The 12,134-nt window shown below is 47.3% G+C and overlaps 2 protein-coding genes across 4 annotated transcripts in view; both read left to right on the top strand.

Annotated features, from left to right (window-relative positions):
* Positions 1-1,602: 1,602 nt before the first annotated feature.
* Positions 1,603-7,231, top strand: MIP (major intrinsic protein of lens fiber). Its single transcript, XM_003790530.1, has 4 exons — positions 1,603-1,994; positions 3,283-3,447; positions 3,839-3,919; positions 6,869-7,231. Exons 1-4 carry the CDS (start codon positions 1,635-1,637, stop codon positions 7,052-7,054), a joined length of 792 nt encoding a protein of 263 aa, XP_003790578.1. The 5' UTR covers positions 1,603-1,634; the 3' UTR covers positions 7,055-7,231.
* Positions 7,232-8,905: 1,674 nt separating this feature from the next.
* Positions 8,906-12,134, top strand: part of TIMELESS (timeless circadian regulator) — a 34,286-nt gene continuing 31,057 nt past the window's right edge. For 2 of the 3 annotated variants that reach the window (XM_023513672.1, XM_012805655.2), the window contains exon 1: positions 8,906-8,987. The gene's annotated coding sequence lies outside the window, so the exon portion shown is untranslated. The remainder of the gene's footprint in view (positions 8,988-12,134) is intronic. The other variant, XM_023513673.1, reaches the window with a different exon arrangement.

Genomic DNA, 12,134 nt, shown 5'->3' with positions numbered 1-12,134 from the left:
CCTCCAGTATATGAGGCCAGCACCCTACTCCTTTGAGCCACAGGCACTGTCCCCAGTTCTTTTTTTTTTTTTTATTGTAGAGACAGAGTCTTATTTTACCACCCTTGGTAGAGTGCCATGGTGTCACACAGTTCACAGCAGCCTCAAACTCCTGGGCTTAGGCAATTCTCTTGCCTCAGTCTCCCAAGTAGCTGGGACTATAGGCGCCCGCCACAATGCCCAGCTATTTTTTTGTTATAGTTTGGCCAGAGCTAGGTTTGAACCCATCACCCTCAGTATATGGGGCTGGCGCCCTACCCACTGAGCCACAGGCGCCGCCCCAAAGTCTCTGTTCTTAACATCATTATGTGCTGCCCATTCCCTCACCTGTTTAGGGGACATTTTCTGGAGGCAGCGTGAACCCTGCACAATCCCTGGGGCCAGCAGTGGTGACTGAGAACTGGGAGCATCACTGGCTGAGATGCATCCAGGATTACAAAGCCTGAAATCTGGAGATTAGTGGTGCTTCTAGAACATAAAATATTCCAAAGACCTCTGATGGACTGTTTCTCTTCCATTAAATCAGAAGTTCTAATCCCCTGAGGTGTCCTCTGACCTGTTCTCGGCAACTGTTCCTGCCAATGGCAGGATCCTTGGGTAGGATGTGGGAAAGGCCCTTAATCTTTCCCTGGGTTTCAAGGTTTAGGGCTCCAGCGTCCTGATTATAGTCAGAATAGAGGGCATTAGATCCTCCCATTGTTTCTCAGCAATAGCTCAATTTCTTTCTTTTTACTACTTCCTGCTATGACTTTGTGACTTCGGAAAGATGAAATACAACCTGACTCTGAGGTTTAGTTACTCATCCCTTTCCCCTTCCCTAGCCCTCCACCCCACTCCCAGTCTATGCATGGAAGACAGCATCTTCTCTCTGTCAGTCTCTGTAGTTTAAAAGGCCAGGCTGAGGGTTTGAAAAAAGAGGTGCTGTCATGGGTTGGGGGAAGGGAACCCAGGCTGGAGAAAGCCCTACGCAGCAGAACTATTCTATCCCAGAGCTGCAGGGTCCACAGATTCCAGCCCAATCCAGCCAATGGGAGAAGGCCATCTAATCCTGGGGAACTAAAGAATTTTCTTCAGTTATCCAACTTTCCTGCTGAACCCCATTCCTTACCCTACCCCCCACCCTTACCCCTGGGAGACTCTAAGAAGCCTGAGGTCCCCAGTAGCTCAGCCCTTTACCTCACCGAGTGAGCTCAGCTTGGTGAACCCTCCAAAGAGAGTTGAGGAATGTTCAAACATAGATCTCAATCAGGTCTATAAATCTGAACTTTGACACAAATAGAAAGGCCAACTCTTCTGGTCCCACTGCTCTTTGTCCTTCCCTTTCAGAGTCTCTCCAGCTCTGATCAGCCCCACTATCACCCCCATGGCTCCTTCAACTCATCTCCCAGTTGAGGAGAGAAGGGAAAATCCAGAAGCTTTGTCAGATGTACGGGAGTGGGTCCAGCCCTCCACAGCTATGAATGGGTTAAGAGGCTGGGCCAGTTACCCCAGCCTGCCCCTCCCAGGGATTAAGAGTCCTCTATAAAGGGGACTGTCCACCCAGACTAGGCCAGGGGGGTAGCAGGGACCCAGGCACTGTGTCCATCCCCCCTGCCATGTGGGAACTGCGGTCAGCCTCCTTCTGGAGGGCCATATTTGCTGAATTCTTTGCTACCCTCTTCTATGTCTTCTTTGGACTGGGGTCCTCACTGCGTTGGGCTCCTGGACCACTACATGTCCTGCAGGTGGCTCTGGCCTTTGGCCTGGCCTTGGCTACACTGGTGCAGGCTGTGGGCCACATCAGTGGAGCCCACGTCAACCCTGCAGTCACTTTTGCCTTCCTTGTGGGCTCCCAGATGTCCCTGCTCCGTGCCTTCTGCTATATGGCAGCCCAGCTCCTGGGAGCCGTGGCGGGGGCCGCTGTGCTGTATAGTGTTACCCCGCCTGCCGTCCGAGGAAACCTAGCACTCAACACGGTAATGGTCAGCTGAGAGGGGCTGGGGCACTCTGTGGCTCTGACTCCCTGCCTGGCGTAGGTGAATCAGTTCCTCTGGGCTTTGGGATAATGTGTGTATGTGTGTGTTAGGGTGGGGAGGATTGATAGGTGGTTTGGAGGTCTAAGAAAGGCACAGGGCCCTGGATTGAGAATCAAGAAACCTGAAATTGGTTTTCAGCATTCCTTCCAATTCCTTTCAGGTTCTTGAGAAAACTTCCTGGCTGGGAACAATGGCTCATGCCTGTAATCCTAATGTAATCCTAGCATCCTGGGAGGCCGAGGGGGGAGGATTCCTTGAGCTTAGGAGTTCAAGACCAGCCTGAACAAGAGTGAGACCCTGTCTCTACTTTGAAATAGAAATAATTAGCCGGGCTTTGTATCAGGTACTTGTAGTCCCAGCTACTCAGTAGGCTGAGGCAGGAGGATTGCTCGAACCCAGGAGTTTGAGGTTGCTGTGAGCTAGGCTGATGACACAGCACTCTAGCCTGGGTGACAGAATGAGACTGCTTTTTTTTCTTTTTGAGACAGAGCCTCAAGCTGTTGCCCTGGGTAGAGTACCATGGCATCACAGCTCACAGCAACCTCCAACTCCTGGGCTAAAGCAAGTCTCCTGCCTCCCAAGTAGCTGGGACTACAGGCACCTGCCACAACGCCTGGCTATTTTTTGGTTGCAGCCATCACTGTTGTTTGGCGGCCCAGGCTGGATTCAAACCCACCAGCTCAGGTGTATGTGGCTGATGCCTTAGCCCTTTGAGCCATAGGCACCGAGCCGTGAGACTGTTTCTCTACGGACCTTGTTTTTGTTTGTTTGTTTTTGAGAGAGCCTCACTTTGTTGCCCTCAGTAGAGTGTTATGGCATCACAGCTCACAGCAACTTCAAATTCTTGGGCTTAAGCAATTCTTTTGCTTCAGCCTCGCAAAGTAGCTGGGACTACAGGCGCCAGCCACAACCTGGCTATTTTTAGAGATGAGGTCTCACTCTGGCTCAGGCTGGTCTTAAACCTGTGAAAAGAAAACAAAAGAGGAGAAAATGTCCTTTACCTTACAGAGTCTAGTTTCCTCATCCATATAAGTGGGTGCAATAATTTCCACCATGAAAGAGTATTATTAGTAGAAATTAAGATACAAATACAGTTACTATGAAGGAGGTTGTATTATCCTTCCTCTCCAGGGAATTGAGGCATAAGGGAATCCCTGCCTGGGAAGCTTTGAGGAGGTAACACTGTGGCAGCCCTAACGAGCTGCTGTTTTTTTCTTCCTTTGTCCAGTTACACCCTGGGGTGAGTGTGGGCCAGGCCACCATGGTGGAGATCTTCCTGACACTCCAGTTCGTGCTCTGTATCTTTGCCACATATGACGAGAGGCGGAATGGCCGACTGGGCTCCGTGGCGCTGGCTGTTGGCTTCTCCCTTACCCTGGGGCACCTCTTTGGGGTAAGCAGAAGAGAGAAGCAACTTATCATTCCAGGATTCCAGGAGTTCCTGACTTTTAAGAGTTCTTCCTGTCCACCCCACTGTCAAACATGAATATTATCTGCTACATTCTGTATTGGCAGAGAGGAATCAACCTACCCTGTCCCTCTCATGTGATCTCTCTATCTAGTCCTTGTCCCCAAGAAATGCATGCATCATGGACACAGGTGGGCTTTGCCTGTGGCTCCATAGTCTGTCCCCAGGTGGGACCCTGGAAGGTCATGCAAATGGTGCTTGCTCATTTGTTGCTGGCTGGAGACAAGATGCCAACTCTCAGCAGCAATGTGGGCTGTGGGAAGAGAAGCTGGGGTGGAGCTGGGTGTTGTTTCAGTTATAACTGTGTCTTTTGCAGATGTATTATACTGGTGCAGGCATGAATCCTGCCCGCTCCTTCGCTCCTGCCATTCTCACCCGGAACTTCACCAACCACTGGGTGAGTGAGGGGAGAGGGGCAAGATCCTGGAGCCCTTCTGGATGGGTGTGGACTGGAGGTTCCAGTTTGGGTCCCTGCTTTCCATCTGAGTGCTCTACTGGCACTCAGCTAAGAGGCTGTCAGAGAGTTCGGCATGCCTGTGTGAGCCAGAATCATTATTTTGCTAGAAATATTGCTCGTATTGTTCCTTCTCTGGTTAGTCAGGGATTTTTATTGAGGATCCAGTGGATGCCAAAACTAGGGGCTTTAAGGATAAATAAATATAATACATAAAGACAAAAGCTTCTGCTTGCAGAGATCAGGATGTATTAATGGAGCTGGACCCTGTCCCATTTCTAACACTTTCCTAGCTTTGTTTGTGATGTGGGCAAAGAACTCAATCATTGTGCACCTCAGTTTCTTTAACTACGGAATGAGGTATTACCGGTGTGAGAAATGTGTGAAAGTTATATGTGTGAAACATTTAGCACAGAATCTGGTATGGAACAAGTTCTCAATAAATATTGGTTATATTTATGTTGTTTTGAGCACATGTAAGCTAAACATGAAGATAATTTTTTAAATCTCCAAGCTGCACACCCACTTTCACAGCAGCATTGTTCACAATAGCCAAGAAGTGAAGCAACCCAAGAAGTGAAAGCAACCCAAGTTTCCCTCAATGGGTGGATGGATAAACAAAGCATGGTATATACATAAATGGAATGTTATTCACCCTTAAAAAGGAAGGAAATTCTGACACATGAATGAACATAAAAGACATTATACTAAGTGAAATAAGTCAGTCACGAAAGACAAACACAATATGATTGAATTTAATATAAAATATTTAGAATACTCAAACTGGAAGAAATAAAGCAGAAGGGTGATTACCAGGGACTGAGATAGCAGTGGCTGCATAGGCAGTTCTTAGAGTTTCAGTTGTGCAGGATGAAAAGTTCTAGATACGGGTTGCACAACAGTGTGATTATACTTCACAGTACCAAACTGTATACTGAAAAATTTTTAATACGCCAGGCATGGTGGCTCACGCCTATAATCCCAGCATTGTGGGAGGCTGAGGCGGGAGGATTGCTTGAGCTCAGGAGTTTGAGGCTTGTCTGAGTGAGAGTGAGACCCTGACTCATGAAAAAAATGGAAAATCCAGCCAGACGCACAGCAAGTGCCTGTAATCCCAGTGGCTTCTTGGGAGGTGGAGGCAGCAGAATGCCCACAGCCGGAGTCTGAGGTTGCAGTGAACTACAATGCCATTGCACTCTGCTCAGGGCATAGGGTAGAACTCTGTCTCGACAGAAAAAGACAAGGCCCCAAAAATGTTTACTACGCGAGGCCAGGCGCGGTGGCTCACACTCGTACTCCTAGCATTCTGGGAGGCTAAGGGGTGGATTGCTTGAGCTCAGAAGTTCGAGACCAGCCTGAGTCAGAGTGAGACCTTTGTCTCTAAAAAACAGCTGGGCGTTGTGGTGGGCACCTGTAGTCCCAGCTGCTCAGGAGGCTGAGGCAAGAGAATTGCTTAAGCCCAAGAGTTTAAGGTTGCGGCCAGGCGCTGTAGCTCATATCTATAATCCTAGCACTCTGGGAGGCTGAGGTGGGTGGATTTTGTGACCTCACGGGTTCAAGACCAGCCTGAGCAGAAAGCAAGACCACCATCTCTACTAAAAGTAGAAAAACTGAGGCAAGAGGATCACCTGAGCCCAAGAGTTTGAGGTTGCTGTGAGCTGTGATGCTATGGCACTCTTCCAATGGCGACAAAGTGAGATTTTGTCCAAAAAAAAAAAAATTATTTTTGAAACCAATATATAAACTATTGCAAATTGACAATAACAAATAGAAAACACATGTACTAATGCTCCAGGACTAGTGGGTTTGAACCCAGCCCAGGCCTGCTAAACAAAACAAACAAAGAAAGAAACAAACAAAAAATAGCCAGGCATTGTGGCAGGCACCTGTAGTCCCATCTACTAGGGAAACTGAGACAAGAGAATCGCTTGAACCCGAGTGTTTGAGGTAGCTATGAGCTATGACACCATTGTACTCTACTGAGGGTGAAAAAGTGAGACTTTGTCTCAATAAAAAATAAGAAAGAAAGAAAATACATGTATTAAGAAGGCATGGGATAAAGGAATAATTTAATAAATTAGAAAAGAGGCTGCATGTGGTCTCTCACACCTATAGTCCCAATACCTTGGGAGGACAAGGTGATAGGATCACTTGAGGCCAGGAGTTTAAGACCAGCCTGGGCAACATAGTGGGACCCCATCTCTACAGAAAAAAATTTAAAATTAGCCAGGTGTGGTGGCATGTTCCTGTAGTCCCAGCTACTCAGAAGGCAAAGGCAGGAGGATCGCTTGAGCCCAGGAGTTTGAGGTTGCAGCAGTGAGCTATGATCATGCCACTGCACTTGAGTCTAGGCAAAAGAGTGACCCTGACTCTGAGGGGAGGGAGGGTTCAGGTACAGGTAGTAGAACAGTCTAGAGTTTTAAAAATTAGCAAAGCGAGGCACAGTGGCTTATGCCTAGACTCCTAGCACTCTGGGAGGCTGAGATGGGTGGCTTGCTTGAGCTCAGAAGTTGAAGACCAGCCAGAGCAAGAGCAAGACCTTGTTTCTACTAAAAATAAAAAAAAACTTGCCATTTGTCCTGGTGAGAGCCTGTAGTCCTAGCGACTGGGGAAGCTGAGGCAAAAGGATTGCTTGAGCCCAAGAGACTCAGGTTGCTGTGAGCAATGATGATGCCAGGGCACTCTAGGCTGAGGAATAGAATGAGACTGTCTCAGAATTAAAAACAAACAAACAAAACCCCCCAAAACCCCACACTGATTTCTACTTAGATAATGCCCGAGTGATGTGCCAAGTGTAGGATGTCATGTTTTCCACTGAAGGGGTTAGAAAAAGAGAAACCTTGCTGCTCTAGCCCCTTCCCAAACCTGAATATTCCTTTTCTTTTCTTACAGGTGTACTGGGTGGGACCAATCATTGGAGGGGGCCTGGGCAGCCTCCTCTACGACTTTCTCCTCTTCCCTCGGCTCAAGAGTGTTTCTGAGAGACTGTCTATTCTCAAGGGTGCCAGACCCAGTGACCCTAATGGACAACCAGAGGTCACAGGAGAACCTGTTGAACTGAAGACCCAGGCCCTGTAAAAGCTCCAGCTGGAGAGAGGGAGTAGAAAGCTTCTGGGTTTACGTGGAAGGGCTGATCTAGTCTTCTGGATGAAGAAAGAGACTGTGGGGAGGAGCATGTACTTCTTTATTTTTTAACTTATGTGCGTGTTTTTTTTTTTCCCCTTTTGCTGTGTGAAATCTTTCAAGTTGCATTCACGAGCTGGTTGGTGCAAACTTCCCTTCCTCCCCATCCCACTTCCTTTCGCGGTGTGTGGCTGATTGTGCATATGAATGTGAGTGAGTGTGGCTGTGTCTGAGAGCTAGGGAAGGAAAAGAGGTGTCATTCTATACTTGCCATCCTCAACTCAGTGTGGTGAGCACAAGGAACCCAAACCTTAGGTTTCTGGCCTCTAATCTGTTGCCAGTCATGTGTATAGGTTTTGATTTCTAAGGGAAAAGGAAAGTGGGGGATCACTTCTCACATGAAGCAGAGAAATGAAGGAGACGAGGCATTCCAAGGGTTGGGAGAAGGGACTTCATGGAGGTAGGTGACAGAGGAAATGGAGCTATTAGCCCAGCTCAGGATGCCAGTGTACCAAGAAGTTTTAGGGAAGTTAAGGGGAACATTTAGCCTCCTTATCTCAGGGATGCTTGCCCCAGGGACTCAGGTGGGGAAGTAGCTCTGAGAAAAGTGAACACTGGGATTTGAGTTGTTCTGTAAAGCCACATAAACCTGTCTATATCCACTGGCTGGGTTGTGTGTTCATTCTGGCATAATGGATCTCTTTGGTGGCCCTGGGCCAGGGAGCTCCCAACTTAAATAAGGGGTGGGCAGTGAGTCTAGAATCTAGAAAAATTAAACAGTTTATCTGGTTTACCTGACACCCCTTGGTGTGGCTTCCTGGCATGTGGCATTTAAGCTTGAGAATTGCTCCCTAAAGGCCAAAACAGGACATTTGGTGCCCGGTGCAAATGCAGCTGGGAGTGGGGGAATAGGGAGGGAGAGAATTTGACCCTCAGAATTTTTATTTAGAGCAAGTCAAAACTCTCTTCAAATGGCATCTTTCTACTTTTATCACTAGTTTTAGTCTTTTCTTCTTGGATGTGTGTCTTGTCACTTCTCTCTCATCTGTCCATTCATCATGAAGCAAATCTCTTCTAAGTCTCCCTCATCCGCCAGAAATTGATGCCTTCTATTTAAATGCTTAATTTGAGCCCTATCTTCTTCTTTTTTTTTCTCTCTTTCTCTAGAGACGGGGTCTCGCTATGTTGCCCAGGCTGGAGTGCAGTGGCTAGTCACAAGCTCAATCGTAGTGCACTGCAGCCTCGAACTCCAGGGCTCAAGCGATCCTCCTGCCTCAGCTTCCCGAATAACTGGGACTACAGGGGCCTCGCTGGGCTAGAAACCTATCTTCTTTTGCTGTTGACAAAATACAACCATCTCAGCAGAGGCCGGAGGAGACGCTCAGCTGATCAATGAATATTTGTTGTTGACCTCTTCCTTTCATGAGCCTTCCGGAAAGCTTTAAACTTAGGCCTATAGTACCCACAGAGACACCCTCCCCTCAAAGACCACCCCTCCCACTTCCTCGCAAATAAAACCTAACTTTTCTAACCTTTTAAGACTTGGAATAGTCCACTTGACTAGAAGAAAGGGGAAGAATGTTTGTAAATTCACCTCTAATCGGACTTTGATTCTATTATAATTCAGCTGGAAACCATAGCGCTGTAATTATTAGGTAATATAGGGGATCTATTTGGATAAAACAGTCCTCGTACTCGCTCCCTTTCCCTTACTTCATCACCAACGCCACTGTCACCCCCTCACAGAGTCATGTGGACCAGGCCGACTCGCCCCGCCCCTTCCTGCGCAGGCGGGGGCTGTCGGTGGAGCCGAGTGGCGGGAAAGGCTGCGGCCTGGCGTCTGAGGGCTGCTGCCTCCGCCGGGCTCCTGAACTCCCGCGGGAAGCGGGTGAGTGAATATGCGGCGACAGGGTTCTAAGAGAAAATGTGTCCCCTCAAAAGCCGCAGGGGCATTTTTTGGAGGCGTCAAGTCCCCTTTCCCGCCACCTAGTAAGAGGCAAGGACAGGTCCCCACCCTGAGCCTCAGTCTGGCGCCGCAGCGTCCCGAATTCGCCCGGGACGCTCCCTTGTCCTTGCGCGGGTCTGCACACCTTGGGCGTCGCGCGGGATGGGTCTCTGGTAGGAAGAGGCTTGGAACTCCAAAAGGAGAACAGACGGTTCCTGGGGGTTCTTCTTCGGCGTTCCCCACCCAGTTCAGACCCGAAGGCACAGGCGTGTGGCTTGGCGGTCGGCAGTGGCGGGCATTCACAAGGCCGCGTGATTTGAATCTTGGGCTATTACAGAATGGGTTTCTCCCTCCCTGTCTTCGTTTTTTTCTGAGTTTGGTCGGCTGGACCAGCAGCCGCTACTTAAGCGCTTTTCCTTGAGTATCGCACTTTTTTGTTTGCCTTTCATGTTGCCCCTAGTACGTGTATAAAAAGTCAAACTGGTCATTTTATATTAAAACTTCTCTTTGATCACCTGTAGTCAGGCTTAAAAGGATAGGTGACGTCCGTGGCCTTTCACAGTCTGGCCCTGACCCCGTTGACGTCATTTTCTAAAGCTCTGTAACATTTTTTTTTCCCCAATCAACCAAGTACAATTGCTTTATCTGACATTTCTTGCACTTGACTTCTAGCCACCTGGAGAGGTTGAGTCTGCGCTGTGCTCTTTCATACCTCAGTACCTATGCTCCTGTTGTTCCCTCTCCTTGGAAGTTCTTGCCAGATGAACTGGAGATCGATTTATCCAGCCCTCCTAGGCCAAGTTAGTCACTTCCTCATTTGTGTCCCTGAAATATTTTACTTCCCTCTATTTTCAGTGGCACTGATACAACTCAATAAAAGGTTATTGAGCTCCTAACATCTACCATGCATCAGGCATACAGAGATGAATAGGACAGAGTTCCTGTTCCTTGGGGAACTCACAGTTTGGTAGAAAAAACATATAAATGATTTCCCTGCAGTCTTCTATAGTGACAGGGTGGTCAAGAAATCCTCCTTGAGTTTGCTGTGAGCTGTGATGTCACCGCACTCTACTGAGGGTGAAAAAGTGAGACTGTCTCTTAAAAAAAAAGAAAAAGAAATCCTTGGCTTCCTTCCTTCTCTCACATCATCTTACATCCTGATGCTTCCAAATCTCCAGCCCCAACCTCTCCCTCAACTTCCAGCCTTATCTATTTCGGTTCACTTTCGTAAAACATTTATCAAGCACCTACATGCTGCTAGTTTTGATGATTCCCAGTCTCAAAGATTTTACATTTTAGTGCAGTTGTTAATAGAGAATAGAGTTAGAATCTCTTGGGGAACATTTTTCAAAACACTTTTGCCCAAGTATTAGCCCCTGGAAAATTTGATTTAGAAACTAGGCTCTAAAAATCCAAAAGGTGGATAAGTGGCCTGAGGGAATCTAAATCTCAGGATAATGGAAGAAAACAGACATTTAAAACAATTTAACTGTCATATACAACGTGAGATACACGTGTCATGATGGAATCTGTGTACAGCATCGAGTAGATAAAAAGCAGAAAGAGGTATGTTTTTTATGGAGAAGTCAGTAGACAAATCAGTAGACTCTAAGGCAGATGGGAAAAGTGATGACGCATTCTGGACAAAGTGGTGACTTGAAAGAGAAGCTCAAAAAGTAAACAGCAGAGACCATGAAGGACTTTGTGTCGGGAGTCACTTTAGTTTTGTATGCTTATGGTGAACAATTCAAATAGTATAAAGTAGAAGATAAATATTTCTTTTATCCTAGATCCCCCAGTTCTCAGAGACAACCAGTATAAAGTTTCTTTTTTTTTTTTTGCTGTTTTTGGCCAGGGCTGGGTTTGAACCTGCCACCTCCGACATATGGGACAGGCGCCCTACCCTTTTGAGCCATAGGCACCACCCTAAAGTTTCTTTATGTATTTACCATTGAAGGGTTTTAAGCAAGGTCTTATGTGGGCAAATCAGTTAACCTCATTGAGACTAGATTTAAGGGAACAAGGCTGGAGGCTGGGAAAGAGATTAGGAAGAGATACTGAACTGAGGCAGTAGCAATTGGGATAAATAGGGATCAATAGATGACTAGTCGAGGAGATGGTGTCAAGTCCTTGAACAATCCAAACGGAAGTGGACACAAACTTGGGAAGATCAGTTCAATTTTGGACATGTTGAGGTCTGAAGGTGTAAACATAAAAGTTTAACATGTGAGATTGGCACCTGAAGAACTAGAGATAAAGATTTGCTGGCTGGGTGGCACCTGTGGCTCAAAGGAGTAGGGTGCTGGCCCCATATGCTGGAGGTGGCAGGTTCAAACCCAGCCCTGGCCAAAAACTGCAAAAAAAAAAGATTTGCTGGCTGCTGGCTTGGATGGTAGTTGAAGCTCGTAAGAGTGGCTAAGTTTGCCCATTCTGTGTAGAGTGAGGTGGGAAGAAGATTAAAGATGTAAGCCTGCAAAATATTAGCACTTAGGAGGACAGCAGGAACAGCCAATATGGTGGTCAAGGGAAAGATTTGTTTGTTTATTTGTTTAGACAGGGTCTCTTTTGACTCATGCTAGAGTGTAGTGGCCTCAGCCTAGCTTACAGCAACCTCAAATTCCTGGATTCAAGGAATCCTCCTGCCTCAGTCTCTCAGTTACCTGGACCTCAGGTACCCATCACAATGCTCAGCTAGTTTTTTCTATTTTTAGTATAGACAGGGTCTTGCTCTTGCTCAGGCTGGTCTTGAATTCCTGAACTCAAAGCATCCTCCTGGCTCAGCCTCCCAGAGTACTAGGGTTACAAGCATAAGCCACCTCACTCATCCAGGGAAGATTTTATTATATGTTGGATTTTATTCTTCCCCTTCAGATGATAGAGCTTTGAGCAAATCATAATACATAGGGATGGGGCCAGTATAAAGGACAGGATAGAAAGAAATGAGAAACAACCAACTAAGGAACAGGAAGTGATCAAGATTATAGGTGGAGGGCTAGATTAGAAGCAGAGAGGTAGGCTCGGTGCCTATAGCTCAACCGGCTAAGGCGCCAGCCACGTACACCTAAGGTGGCGGGTTCGAATCCCCAGCCC

This window comes from Otolemur garnettii, unplaced genomic scaffold, assembly GCF_000181295.1.
Source record: "Otolemur garnettii isolate 467f Iridium unplaced genomic scaffold, OtoGar3 scaffold00043, whole genome shotgun sequence".
NCBI lineage: Eukaryota > Metazoa > Chordata > Mammalia > Primates > Galagidae > Otolemur > Otolemur garnettii.
Note: the sequence above shows the minus strand (reverse complement) of the source record. Positions and strands in the feature narration are given on the sequence as shown.

What these genes read in the sequence shown, in the direction of transcription:
- MIP (XM_003790530.1), top strand. Translation starts at nt 1,635, where the DNA reads ATGTGGGAACTGCGGTCAGCCTCCTTCTGGAGGGCCATATTTGCTGAA. An exon ending in GAAACCTAGCACTCAACACG is followed by an intron (nt 1,995 to 3,282) that starts GTAATGGTCAGC and finishes TCCTTTGTCCAG; the next exon opens with TTACACCCTGGGGTGAGTGT. An exon ending in CCCTGGGGCACCTCTTTGGG is followed by an intron (nt 3,448 to 3,838) that starts GTAAGCAGAAGA and finishes TGTCTTTTGCAG; the next exon opens with ATGTATTATACTGGTGCAGG.